The sequence below is a fragment of the Strongylocentrotus purpuratus genome, unplaced genomic scaffold (genome assembly GCF_000002235.5).
Source record: "Strongylocentrotus purpuratus isolate Spur 01 unplaced genomic scaffold, Spur_5.0 spur5_scaffold_6, whole genome shotgun sequence".
Classification (NCBI taxonomy): Eukaryota; Metazoa; Echinodermata; class Echinoidea; order Camarodonta; family Strongylocentrotidae; genus Strongylocentrotus; species Strongylocentrotus purpuratus.
Window position 1 is genome coordinate 7383746 of NW_022145612.1, and position 14954 is coordinate 7398699.

Consider the following 14954-nt stretch of genomic DNA (forward strand, 5'->3'; position numbering starts at 1 on the left):
CTTTCCTGAATGTTTGAGAATTAAGTTGCTTTTAACTTTTTGAGTTGCGTTTAATTGCAGATTTTTAAGCAAGATGCCCTTATATTGTCGGTCATGACCTAATAAAATCAGGTTATTGATTGCCATGTGGATGTGGCCTAATTGTCACAATCTCTTAAAATGATCTTGTGGGACACATGTGGTAGGAATTCTTTACAAAGCTTTGATGAAAATCAACAACATTCCTCATTCCTTGCTCTGACTTTGCTAAAAAATTGCCATAATTAATAAGGAACAAGACCAGAAAACACTGACCTAGGTCACAGCATGTTTTTTATTTTATAATTCTTCCGCCTATCCTATCTTTTGGACCACATGGTGATAGATAATTAGATGCAGTTTATCTCTCAGACTTATCTTTCTGCTAGATCATCGTGGAATACATACATGTAGTTAGCGATCAAGGGCCACTCTCTTGAAACTGTCCAAAGTCAAAAGCATGGTCATCTCATTGAAACACACATTGTAAACTTAACACTCGGTTCTTTGAGGTAAAGGTTTCGAGGTATTGGGTTCCTATTTGTCTTTTGGTAGTTTAGAGGAGAAGACAGTATTATGAAATGGTCAAAATATGGATTTAATACTGATCATTATTAATGATACTTAATTGGTCATGATGGAATGAAAATGACTGAAAGTAATATCTTAGGTGCATTTTTTTCATTGCCATAAAGACAATTCCTGATTCCAATCAGTCAAGTAAAATATATGGAAATAAATAGTCTATAATAGTCTATTCGGGGAAGCCTAGCTTTGGTCAGTTGAGTTCAAGATCTAAATTATTAACCTATTAAGAAGCATATCAGAAATTTCTATTGCACTGTCGAGAGAGCAAAATTTTAAAATTTCGGAAGACACCTAATTTGGAGTTTGGTATTGAGCCAAGTCCTTCTATACCAGGGACGTATGCAGGAACTCTGGAAATCCTGCAAAACATCAGTGCTAGATTCAGGTATATACTTAGCCTATCAAACCTTATCGTCCATTTGCTTTTGATCAGGATGGAAAATAAGTCTACAACTCTGTACCTAGGGAGTAAGAAATTAAATGCTTTCTCATGTTCATAGGATGATCAAAGAATCATTTGTATATGATCGGGGCTCAAGTGCGATATACAGAATGGGTGATCCAACACATAGTCCAACAATATTTACTACGGGCTGTATTCTTAAGCTTTCATTAAACTAAGGTCTAACAATGAAAATTAGTTGGAGGTCTAAGTTTATCTTTACTAAACATGATATGAACATGATATAAGCCTCACTAAACATGATGTAAGCCTCACAGTCATGTTTAACTGAATGAGTAAAATACAGTCCATAGTTTTTAAATTAGAGCTTCTAAATTATGTTTTACATGTAGGTTAGGGTTATAAGTGTAGTGTTAGGTCAGGGTTGAAGTTAATGTTATGAATTGATCGCCAAGCAGTTGTAACCAGAGCACATATCAATCAATCATTTTACGATCAATGCTTATAGCTCAGCTTAATAATTATTTTATAACCAGCCATCCCGTATTCCATCATCAAGAGTGGGTGCTCTACCAAAATTGGGACAAAATTAACTCCCAAAATTATGGAGAAGGTGGTGATTATTGGATTTAACATGACCTCCATTCATCTGAACATTTTGTCTGGTTCCTATTTTTAGGGAGGAACATTAATCAACCCCTTCCCCTCTTGTCGATCATTTAAATTTTGGTTTCTGTAAGGTTCAGCAATCATGCCTATTTTTAGGGGTTAAATGTTTTTGTTGTTGAAGATATAACAAATTGGAATTCAGTAATTTGCATTTACATATGTGAGATAATTGTCTGTTTCTTGTCTTTTTTTTTTTTAAGGGTTTCAAATAAGTATGGCCGAATGTAAGAGTCAAAGTTAGATGGGGTATTGCATGGGAGCTTCCAAGTCACATTAATTGTGATTCTTGATATAACTTATATAAAGTTTGTCAATAAAATTTGTCGGGTTTGCATGCTGAGTTTGAATAAGTTGTCTGAAATATTCAGGAACGATGTTATATGTATCTATTTCAATGAACTTTACACATATTTTTGCATCATCTTTTTCAGAGACAATGAGTGCCAAGTGCACTCTTTCATTCCTTTTTGTCATGGGGATTGAGGATAATAAAGGAAGACATTGTCCTACTTACTAACAAGCAAGATTATCTCCAAACCAGTTCATTCCTACTTTAATAGTAACATTTGGTTTGAAAGAAAACTTCAGCTTCTGCTACAAATCCCAGACTTTGCTGTTGGATAAGAGTTTCTCTCGTCCTCAGATCCCACTGCCAGTATCTTCTTTCCATGTTCCGTGGTGTAGAATAATCTGGTGGTATTAGTCCAAACCAACCCTTACTCACTCTCAGTGACACTTGCTCTAGCTTGTCACAAGGAGAAGCACCCATAGTGATGACTTGAATCTTGTCGAGGGATTTCACCATAGACTATAAAACAATCTCTGAATTGGGAGCTGACTAATTAATTACTAATTTCCTTCATGGAGGTAGCAAAAAGATGGATAAGTGCAAAGTAAGGTTAAGGTGGCAACCACCTTTTTGTAGTTTAACCCATAGATTCTCAAATTGTTATATTCAAGGTTTGTAAAAGCCTTCATTGCTTTTTTATTTCATACAATTCATACATAAATAAACAGTGACATACTTTAGCTCTTTGGATATAAATGTTACTAAGAACTTTCCTGGATTTCTTAAAGATTAAAAACAGTAAAGAATCTGAAAGAAGGACTGGAATAGATTACATTTTAACCAACTGTATTAATAGTATTACGTTTTTTGTTTAAAAGTATGTGTCAATAATAACTTACTTCTGTGAAGCATTTCCATAATGTTTTTTTTTAATATAACGGTGGCTTTAGCTCTGGTATAGCAATTTGTTTGCATACATTATATTTCAAGGAGTATATCTTACTAAGTACTTGTTTACCAACCTGGATCCAGAGGAAGAAAAAGTAGATTAAGGAGATGCCTTAGGCCAGGCAAAGTTTAAAACTCTTGATCTTTCATTAGAAAGCCTTTTGAATGGACCACACTATACCACAGTGCTCTCATGTTTGTCAATAAGCTAAATAAGAGTAAAATATGAAAATAAACTATTGGCTTTTTAAGCTCTTATCCATATAATAGTTTGTTGACCTTAGGACTCTCGTTATAGAACATTATGTCACATTCTATTGTCAGAATCATGTTTAACATGTAATGTTTAACCTCTTGTGTGGGCTCTTTCATTCAATTATCATAAATGATTTGAACAGTTGTTAAAAACATTAACCGTAACTGGGGAAATGGAATTACAGAAATTTGCGTCATTGAGTTTGTTTCCTATGTGCGATTGATGGAAGAATAAATTAAGACATCTTTTCACATGAACTGTTTATGGTTTTGAGTTGGTGGACTGAGTAAAGGCAGTTTTTTGTGGTGCGTCATTGACTCACTGTCACGCAGTGATTATCAATTTTCAGTTGGGCTGTTGAATATTGATAACTGAAATCTAGACAGTTCTTGGCCTCCAAGTTTAAAATGATTGTTGAAGATGAATGAGGTTTGTTATTGTTAAAATGTCTTGTGCTATGGTGAATGGACTGAAATGATTATTTTGAACTAGAAAATAACACAACCTCATTGATAGCCTGTTTTCCCCATGAGTCTATCTTGTTTTTTATTTTGGTTGTTGTGATGTGTTTGTTAATTATGATGATAAAAATATATTTGTGATGTTTCTATTATTTCTTTATTATATATGAAATGGTGTTGATTGTGATAGCAAGACATGCTCTGTATGACAATTCTTTAATTTGAAATTTTATTTTGAATTACATACACGATTTGGCAATTTTTTTAGTTTTCACTCACAGGATATTCCCTCTGCTAAAGCTAAAGTAATCCTTTTTCCAGAAAAAAGATGCATTCCTAAAATGACAATTCAAAATCTGTTTTGTTTGGCAGCAAAGCAAAGCAATTCCTACCCCCAAATTCATAGCTTTAAATTACAAATTAAAAGAAATTCCAGCAAACAGAAATTGTATTTACTACTGCGACAGGAGTTATCTGTAACTCTGTATTAGACATGGAATATCAGATAACCTGTAGTGCAGGTCATTTTAGTTCAATTTTCAGTACTTTATCAGAACTTCTCATAGCAGAGGGAATAGACCATCTATCATTAGTCAGTCCCCCTTGTTCAGTATTGAATTTCAAACTTCCTCGTTTATTTTATTTTATTTTTACCATTTTAGTAAATTCACTTCCTTCATTTCCAATCCACCACTTCTTTCCACCTTGGATGTTCACTACTGTAAACCAGAAAGTCTTGCGTTTTCATGAATTTCACAAACTTCACACATGGTCGAGACTTGCAAAAATTTCTTGCCATGGTATAATTCTGTCACATTTATCCCAACACAAATTTTTGAAATTCACCAAAATTTCTTGCTATAAAAATGACTCACTATTTGTGAAAGTGTCATGATGTGAAATTTTCTGGTTTTACATTAATTTTGTTTTTATATCCTATACCCTTGTCATGTTTTGTTTTTCAAACCCATCACAGGCAGCGCAGCAGACTTCTACTATACCAGTCAAGGTTCATCAGAAAATGATTACAATGGTTTGACATCTTTTTGAAAAATTATCCCCTTGTTAATATTAACCAACCATCAAAGATAATTCAAAGAAACTTGTATTCTATTCTCATTTTTTCTTCATCTTCTTGTGGAATGCACATCATCTAGTTATAACCACTCAAAATATGCACATAATTATTATACTCGAGTAATATTAAGCATGCAAGTTAACACAATGTTTTGGGCAACTCCCTGAGACTAATTACCTTTTTTTAATGGAAACTTCTAATGATGCATGCCATGCTATCTGAATAGAGCATATTGCTGATAAAAAGCAAGAATTTCAGTGTTCTAACGTGAGACTAACAAGTGATACAGGTTTCTGTAAAGTTTGGATTTGAGGTCAACCAGGATATATAACCAGGCTCCACACTAACCTCTTTGGAAGGGGGTCTGGATTGAAAAATAGTCGGTGTGAGCCCTATGTAAGAACTTCAAAATATTTTGTGTCTGGACTTAGTGTCAAGCCCTTCATATAATGAGAAAATATAAAGGAGCCATCTCTATAAAGCTGGCAATTAAATTACACAAGAAAGCCAATCTATCATTCGTCATCATTAATTTAGGTCATACAGTAATTACAGTCATTAGTTTTGTAATGAATTTTGTGGGAATATGTTGAAAATGCGACAAAGAAACATGTATTTGTCTATTATTTTTGTTGTTTTAACTGACATAAATTACTCCGTGTATGGGAGTCAAATGTTTTATTTCATGTTATCATATTACAGCATAGAAGTAACTAGAATGAGTTTGAATAAAAATGACCAAGCAATCTGACAGTTATTTATTATTATTGACATTTTCAATATTCATAATTCCATACACCCCCCTAACAAATTTTTCAGACATTACAACGTGTTTGGTTACAGTTTATGTGGAAAAGGTCAATTAGACTTACTCCTGTCTTGGGAGTACAGTGTGCTATAAAAGTAAGAGATCCTGTCTATTCTTTTTACCGTTTGGTATGTCCTTGTTTCCTCCTAACCGCGGTTCGTCCTTACTTAAATGAAAATAACCCCCCCCCCCCCCCCAACCTTTAAATATTTTACTTGGGTTATATATTGGTCCAATTTAAAGATAATGTCAAACAATCTCTGAATGTTATAAGAATGAACTAACCAATAATTACTATGGGATTTATGTAAAAGCTAAATTCTGTCCATGTTAAGTGTAATCATGTAATTTTCATTAGTAACATTGAGTTTGATATGATCATACGGCATAGTGGACATAGTGGAATACCCTGCCTTTTTTCTCATTAATATATGGTTTCTATATTTTCATGTATATGCATATATGGTAATGAGACTTCTGTATTTGGTCTTTTATTCTCTGTAATATTTCATGTGTCATATGGCATGTTAGCATTATATGGTGTATATCAATAAATATGCTTAGAATTATATTGTTTATGCTGATGTATATTAAACTTGTTTACAGCTAGTGACCCTCTTTATCCCATATATTACATGTATTGTGCCTTGTATGCATTATAGTCTTATCTGAAGCTAAATATGATGTTGTGTACACTTAAGTGACCATTGTTCATGTAGCCTGTATATGTTAGTTACAAAGGGCTCATCTTAAAATGCCCTCTTCCTATATTCATATTAAATGTTAACGACCACTTGTCTCCCCAAACACTTTCATTGTTCTGCCATTTTGTTAAAAGCCTGGGATGTATTATTTTTTCATAAGCTTGAAAAAAAAAAAAATTTCTTCAGACAGACATTTACATTTACCATTAACGATTTCAAGTAATATATTTTAGATTCTTTGTGAAATCACTTTGGTTGTAATGTTGTTTTTTAAAAGGAAAATGTTTTTGTTTAGAGTCATACTTGTTGTATAGGGATTTTTATGATACTGCTCTTGTATAAAGAGACGGTAAACTTTAAATATTTGTATAACTATCATTAAAAACTAACATTTATTAAATATTTGAAATGGTGAATATTTGCACGAGTGCCGAGGACTAACCAGTGTCATATTGCCCCAGTATCGCCCCTAGTATTGCCCCTTGTGTTACCCCTTGTGTTAATACCCCTCCTCACACATTTAACCCCCACTCCCTTCTTAATCAATCGTGTGCGATCAATGTTTTACTCATCTAATATCATAATTTGCATACCCCAATTTTGTTTTCACAGCATGTTGCATCAGTCTTATAGTATATATTTGTTTTGATTCCCATGGCATAATGTTGTCTGTGTCATTCTAATACAATATTCTTTTCCCTCTAAGATATCAGATTTAATAAACTACTTGCCTATTTATTTTCTTAACCTATGATACAAGTATCATTTTGTTAGGCTTTTTTTTTTGCTATCATAAGGTTTCAGAATAGAAAACTCTGGTGTTATGCCATTTTTGTCATCAATGTCAGAACATAAAGTTGACATTTGAGCTATTCCCCATTGTAATTTACCCCCTCATTTTTAGTATCCTTCAGACAAGGGAGTAGGTTTTGTGTATTTTACTTTTTATCTTGGATCTTGGTCTTAAAAACTAATTGAAATTTAATTTGAATTTTTCAATAGCTCTAAAATTAAATTTTAAAAAGTCTCATGTAAGTTTGTTGTTGTTGGAGAAAGGAGCTCTTATACAATCAGGTGTATTACAAAACTCTACATATGCTGAGATTAGTCAAAACAGAAACTGTGGTATCATGGGTATTGCTTGTGTACATCTAACACCATTTGGTATTTATTTTTTATCTTAATGTTCTGATGCTTAAAGGTTCGTTCAGACATGAAGCGGCAACCCCCTCCCCAGGGCCTATTAGTGTTCAGATATGGTAGGGGTTACAGGCCTTGCCGCTTCAAATGTGAACAAGCCTCATTGCTTCACCTAATGTTTAACCTTTTATTTTAGGTGTATATCATCATGTTATCCAAATTGTTTTTGGCATTCTCATCATGTTGTGAATGACTCATACACATCCCCCTCTCTCTCTCGGAAAATGATCATGACGTACTTAATTCCCCTGCTAAGATTGAAGGGGATATAACATTTACTTTTTGCAGCTAATAATGTTTTGGTTCAGCATAACCTTAGCACTAAACTTAATTTGTTTTCTTGTATTCATGACCTTAGTATTCAAATGTCAAATATTATGTTATAAATACATTTTTAATGTCATTTTATTTATGCTTTATCTCTTTACAATTGATAAGTCATATCCCCAAGTTTATCGAATCCTTTAATAATCATCTTTGATATTCCATGAATGATACTTTCCTCTCATCGTAAGGGAAATGAGTATTATTTTGATGATCAACTGTAGATGGATCTCCAATAAGCTTTTGATCAGGTTCACACAAAATACTCTGTATATCTGAGTAAAATTGTTGAGCATATAAATCCCTCAAATAGCATCATACTTCAAATAAATCCATCCCTCTTTTTTTAAGGGATGCCATCACCCCCTACTTGAATGGACTGTTCCTAACTTGCCTATGTGTTCCTTGTCCTTGTAGGTCATCCGGACGAGTTCTATTATACCAGCCAGGGGGAAGCTCCCACAGTAGATGGGATTGATGACAAGGCTAATCTGGTAGAGACCAAGGAGGCTTTCAAGTTATTGGGTAAGACTTTCTTCAAAGGAAACGTTCTGCTATCCAACAGTGTAATTGTTTTTGTTTACAGGATGGAACTTTTAGCTTTTGATTTAAGTATATCTCAGTTTATGGTAAAGCCTTTATTGTAGTAATGACTATTTTAATAAACTGAACAAAGATATATCGCTTTGTAGGGAAGAATCATATGAAGAGAAAAAATATTGAGAAATAGAAAGAGAAAAATAAACTACATTGAAAGATAAAAAGATATTTACCAAGAGAAATGAAGAATGAGAAGATGAATAAAAAGAGAAAGAAATAATCGGTGGGGGGGGGGAGAGAAAGATAGAAAGAAGGTATAGGAGGGAGAGAGAAAGAGACAACTAAATAAAAAACAGATTGAGTTATAAAGTTATGTAGGGGATAAAGACACTGGGTCAGAAGAAAGTAGGCTGTTGAAAAACACGGAGTGAGGAATTGGAAATGACAAAACCCATCTCCAAACAAAATTTTCAAATGAATGTCTTGTAGTTTCTATGGACAGTTTGTGTTGCTCATCACCAGATTGATATTGTCTTTTGAGTTCCAAAAAGGGCATTAACTTGAATACTTTAAAACAGAATATATGCCCTTCTGGCTCTCAGCAGACGATATGACAGTGAAGAAGAACCCATATGTGTATCTTCCTTGTAGTCAGGTCTCATTATGAGGGGCATATAACAGGGTTCAGGCAGACAGGGGTGAGGAAATGACACCCTTGAGGCTTCCAGTAGGGATCTTCTCCTAAATCTGATGAGATGTCTTTACCTCTCTTGAGCTTTCTTTTTAAATCAATCATGTCCGAAGACTATGATCTATCCTGCTGCTTTCTTCCTTCCCTTTAAGAAATGTGGTATGAATTATTGTCTTTTTCAAGTGCTTCTCTGTAGCCTTTTTTGATGATTTTACTTTGCACTTCATTTATTATCCATGACTTTAGAGAGAGATAATATTAAAGGGACAAGTAGTTGGATAGTCCCTCTTGACATTGCACAGTATTCTTTGGAATAAAGTTCATGCCATAATGGTAAATTGACTTTAAATTGGGATACAGAAAGTGTTGTTTCTATAGGATTGGTCACCCTTTTTTTTACAACCCTAGTTTAATTGTTCATATATTCAGATTCATATACACCTCTTTTTATATCAAGTCCAAACTGTCATAAATATATAACATTTCTGCTTGTGAACATTTAGGATTAACTCTAGGACCATAGCTATAGAATAAAAAGTATTAATTAGTGAAAGCCAAAGATTCACCCTTCCTCTTTCATGAGTCCCTTGTGAGGAATGGTCAGAAACTGAATATTGATTGGAACTGATGTCTAAATTCACAGCATCCTTGAAATGCATTTAGTTTATACAGAGACCTTGTCAACTTAAGCCAAAGGGCTTGAATATCTTATACAGGGATTAGGGTCATACCGGGACAATCAATGAAAGTCCATCTGATCTCCCGGGTGGATAAAGGTGTCAAGGTATTAGCCCCATCCTCTAACTGTAGACAAACCTCTACAGTATCACCTCTCTTCACTAGCCAATAATCAGATGCATCTCATGTTGAGAGAAAGGCCTTATCAACCATCTTGATCAAGGGACCGAGTCATATGGACATGAATTCTGTTGTTGTTCACTTGTCAATCTTCCAATATTTGGGTTACGAAGTTCTTTCTGGAACGATAGATGGGTATCTTCATTGCCAAAATAGAAGGTGTCCTTAACTGTTTGTCAACTCAAAGACATGTCACCTGAAACCTGTGATGGTTTCTTCAAGTAGGGTGAGAAGATTTGACAACTTTGGACCAGGCTATGCTTTGTTAAAGGGGTGTAACCCCACCTATGATTATTGACGGGCATGTTGTCTTTGGTTTCCTTGATATAAATGACACCATTGAGTCACCTTCTATTTGTTGTATAGAGCATGTGCTTGATATTAAAATTTCTAGTACTTGACTTTAAAACTAAAACTCCTGTCACATTAAATGTTCTTAGTTGATCCCTTTTTGATGAACAAACAGAGGATTACTTGAAGGGTATCTCCTCTACTTGATGATTTGATAGTCAGCACTTGTCATACTGTTCCTGATTGATATTCAGTGTCTTTCAGTGAGCATTTTTGTAGATGTTTATTGTTAAATCTGCTGGCCAGAAGTTGTTAATGTCATGTTCTTTCAGCAAGAAGTTAAGAAGTAAATCCATATCCACAGTAATCCATTTTCAGGGGTGCCAATATTCTGTTATTGATAGGCCCTGTCACCTCTCAGTTTTAAACATCATGCCATAAAGAACACATCGGTTCCAACATGTCTATGTGACATTTTCCATGTTGAGTGGGTAAACCAATTGCTTTCCCTCTACTATATTTAGATCCAATTAGGATTCATTATAACAAAAGTTGAATCCATCATCTCAAAAATATAAGGGGCCTTTCCTTTCCAATGTTAATTAGTATAACTTCTTTACCCACTGATGATGGCACCCAAACTATCTTTGGTTAGGGTCTGTTAAAAAAAGGAATGTTATACGATTTATCAATCTGCATGCAGTGGGTGAACTTCAAAATATGATGTTTTATGCAAGCTTAAACTTGAGCATCAAGCCGGGGCACGATTTTAATTTTCTTTGAAATTTGAGCTAGGATAAGGAAGATTGTGGTCTATAGATCTTGATGGTTCTGCCTTAGCCTGCGGCCTGGAGCATGTTCCAGTGTATCCTCTCAATCATGTCACTCTTCAGCATTGGGCTGGTATTTTCAGAGGGAAGCCTAGCCCTCCCTCCTCGAGGTCTCTGGGTGATGTTGATAGAAAGAAATCTTGGAGTTTAAAACTGAGTAGAAGTTTTATTAAAGAATATTTCTTGGCCATTTCATAAAACTTGTTTTCAATGACATATGAGCTACCGGTACTGAAAATCATTATTTTGGATGTACTGTGAGCAAATTCATTAAAGAATTTGGGCATGCACTTGATTTTAAATAATTAGATCCATTTATATAGTGCAGCTACTACTATATAGATACACTCTACTGCGCTGTGATTGAAATGAAATGGAACTGTGGTCTTAAGTGGTCTTGTTAGATAACGTAACCTAATCAAGTTGGTTTTATTCAAAATTTCGTAATCCTCCCCTGAGTGATTACAAATATTCATTGGCTCTGTAAGAAGATGTAACTAGTGGTTAGGTTACTGAGTTTTCTTGAATTATGATGTTAGACAGCAGTCTACATGATAAACTAAATTAGACCTTTCCTGGTGAGACCATTGGATGAAGTGTAATAAGTCAGACATTAAAAATGGAGCAACTTGTCTGGAAGATTTCAGTGAATTGCAAAGTCAGTTAGGATATTTCTCTTTGCGCCTAATGATAATTTGATAATTACCTTCTGAAATGCATTTCACTTTGAAAATGGCACTGTAGTTCCTCAAGCTGACAAGTTTAATATGGAGAATTGTGCAATACCCTGGACATAATGTCTCCTGTCAAGGGATTCCCACATAGCACTGTCTTTACTTTTATGATATACTGTTACTTGTTTCCCCCCTACGTTTGCCTCATTTTGTCTGGGAGGGGAAAAGTGAGAAAAGATCCAATGCCACTGTATTGTGAGATGACGGGTAGCCATACAACATTTCTTGGCAGAGTATAGTAGGATATAGTGCATGCAACTTATGGGGCTTCATTATACTCCAGAAAAGTAAAAGCTTGTTCTTTAAAGCCTGTCTGCACAAGTTTGGCCAGGGGGGATGAGACCTCCATGCTAGGTAACTGACAGGTGGTTATCTCATCAAATCAGTTCTCAATTATCATAAGAAAAAGGGGACAAACAGACACTGATTAAGCATTGTTTTCTATATAGAGGGCACAATTACGTAGCTATAAGTTGTACAGTGGGGCTTTAATAGAGAAAAAGAGTATTTTTTTCAATGTTAAGTATTATTGGGTTCAGTCATCATGTGAATAAAAAACATTGTAGCGCTTGAGAAGCCTCTGGTCTCTGAAGCAGATAAATATAACACTTAAGATGTTTGACCGAAAGTGCCTTTACACTGCCAATTCCGATGGCAAGGTGAATGGGTTTGTCTTTTATCAATCTGATGCTAATGTGAATAGGCTTGGGTCTAGCAGTATGTTCACACTCCCAAATCTGATTTTGTTGTAGATAAATTCACACTCCCAAATCTGAAGTCAGTGTGGATGGTTTTGTCTGTTGGAGATGGAATAAGTTTGAGGATTTTATCTTTTATCAAAAAAGTTTTATTTTTGAGGAGATCAAGATGATAGAAAAGGAAATGGGTGGTGTAGTCTTATCTGGGTCAGTGCACGTCATGGACGGTATTTCCCTACCCCCTCACAAGGTTGGGGGGTAGTGATAGGTGCAGCAGTTGGACTGTTTGAGCTATAGGGTTTGGGTCATCGTGCACAATGTCTCTTCTCCCTCCTAGGGTGGGGTAGTGTTACATGAGAAGGCAGAACTGTCTCTGAGCTATAGGGTTTAGTTCATCGCAGGTTGTGGACGATCTTCCTTACCCCATCCAAGGTTGAGAAAGTGATAGATGAGATGACAGGACTGTTTATGAGCTACAGGGTTTGGGTCATCACACATTGGTCATCCCCCATCCCTTCCAAGGGTGGGTTAGTGATATGTGAAGGGACAGGACTGTCTGACCTACAGGGGTCGGGGTGATGAGCTGTAGACATGAAATCTCTGAAAAGCATCATATCTTGTAATGAATCAGCATATCTTTCAGATTTAGTTTATTGTCATTTGGTCTACAAGAACATGCCACAACCCGAATTGGTCTAATGCCACTTTGTTTAGTTCATCGCCTATGGCGAATGATGCTAAACATGGTGCTCTTTCAGACGAAGCATCTTATCGCCTATCCCCCCCCCCCCCTGGATGTCAAGGGGATATTACAGTTTAACTGTGTGGTTGAAACACAGGAATCTCATCCATAAAATATTGAAGGGTTTGATTTCAAATGACATCTGATTCCAACTAAAATCTTGTAATTACAATGCTCATTTAGACAAAGCATTTCATCCGCTATTGCCCCTCCTGGACCTCTTGGCGGTAATACAGTTTGACCGTGTGGGTAAAAACACAGGAATTTCATCCAGAAATCTTGCAGGCTCTGATTTCAAATGACATCTGGTTCCAACTAGTTACTACAATATTGATATTTGCATTTCCCTGGGTAGGGTTGCAATATGACATAGTGAATCAATTTGAGTGTGAAGAGAGATTTGTATCAGTAGACAAGATAAAAAACAAAATAGGATTAGTCATTTATAAGGAAATTCAGAACTTACAGGAGATAATGTTATTACTCATTTAATGAGCCAGAACGGTGAACAAAGACGCTCCTTAACAAAAAAATTGAGGCAGTAAAAGAGTTGTAGATTAAATAAGAAGAGGAAGAGAAGTTTTGGTGAGTCAAAAATAAAGAGAGTTAAATGAAGTTTGGATTGAAATATGAATAAATATGAAGAAGGGTTAGTAGGGAAAAGAAACAAAGGGGGGGGGGGAGCAGTGAAAAGAGGAAGAAAGAGATCAAAATTTGCTGTCATAGCAAAGTGAAAAGTTTCTGAAACAACTTCTGTAAATGAAGTTTGGATTGAAATATTAATAAATATGAAGAAGGGTTAATAGGGAAAAGAAACAAAGGGGGGAGCAGTGAAAAGAGGAAGAAAGAGATCACAATTTGGTGTCATAGCAAAGTGAAAAGTTTCTGAAACAACTTCTGAAAGTTGCCAGAAGTTTGCCAATGTCGCATTATTGGCATGCACTAATTCTAACATGTGAATTTCAATGAGATAGCAGTAAACTTTTGCTTATGATGGTTTTATGAGACACTGCCCAGGTACACAAAGCTTCCTTGAAATCATCCATTGGCTAAATGAAGGAAGATGCATCTAAATTTGATTAGATCGAAGGAAATTAATGTGAGTAGGATAGGAAGGAACCTCGCTTGGGATGATGGCAATAGAAAGTGAAAGGTAAATTTCCAGATGAACTTCATGAAGTCAAACCAGTGGGGGATGTGAGGTAGAAAGGTATAAAAAGTATGCTGTGGTGTAGTGTAAATTCTGAAGAGCAATTCCATGCACAGGCGCTGTACGACTATGCCTTTTTTCTATTTAATTAATCCCAAAATGAAAAATCTCTAGACCTGAGCGTAGAATAATTGGTCGTGATACCAGAAAGAATCATGATTCAGTGGTCACATCAAGACTTTTATATTATTAGATGGCTAAAAATGGATAAACTTCAGATGTTGTATTAGAAACATTGCTCAAAATCGCCTTCTAGTACATATGGTTGTATATGTCAATATATAGAATGTATGTCAGTAGATTTGGTACATCCTGAGTAGCATTTATGTAGAGTGAATGATGTTTGAAAAAGTTTGTGTAAACATTGAATAGTAATACTTATTTTAATAGTAGTACCCAATCCTATTTGAAGTTATCCATCTTGAGTGACATTGCAGCATTTTTTCTTCTTGTAGAACATGATTGATACAGCAAAAGTGGCAGACACAATTAGAATTTGTCATGTGAAAGTTGTAGAGAACTTTTATGCTGTAGTTCCCAAAATAAATTAAACTGATGAACATGCTTAATGCAATCATTTTGTAATGCTCTTTGAGAAAATATGAACATCACAA

The 14954-nt window shown here is 35.1% G+C and overlaps 1 protein-coding gene across 1 annotated transcript in view; it reads left to right on the top strand.

Moving 5' to 3' along the window:
• LOC373234 (myosin V) overlaps positions 1-14954 on the top strand; it is a gene marked incomplete at its 5' end in the record, with an annotated part of 109378 nt that overhangs the window by 22402 nt on the left and 72022 nt on the right. The window contains 1 exon segment of the mRNA NM_214490.1: positions 8164-8271. Within this exon segment, the coding sequence (NP_999655.1) occupies positions 8164-8271 (108 nt within the window).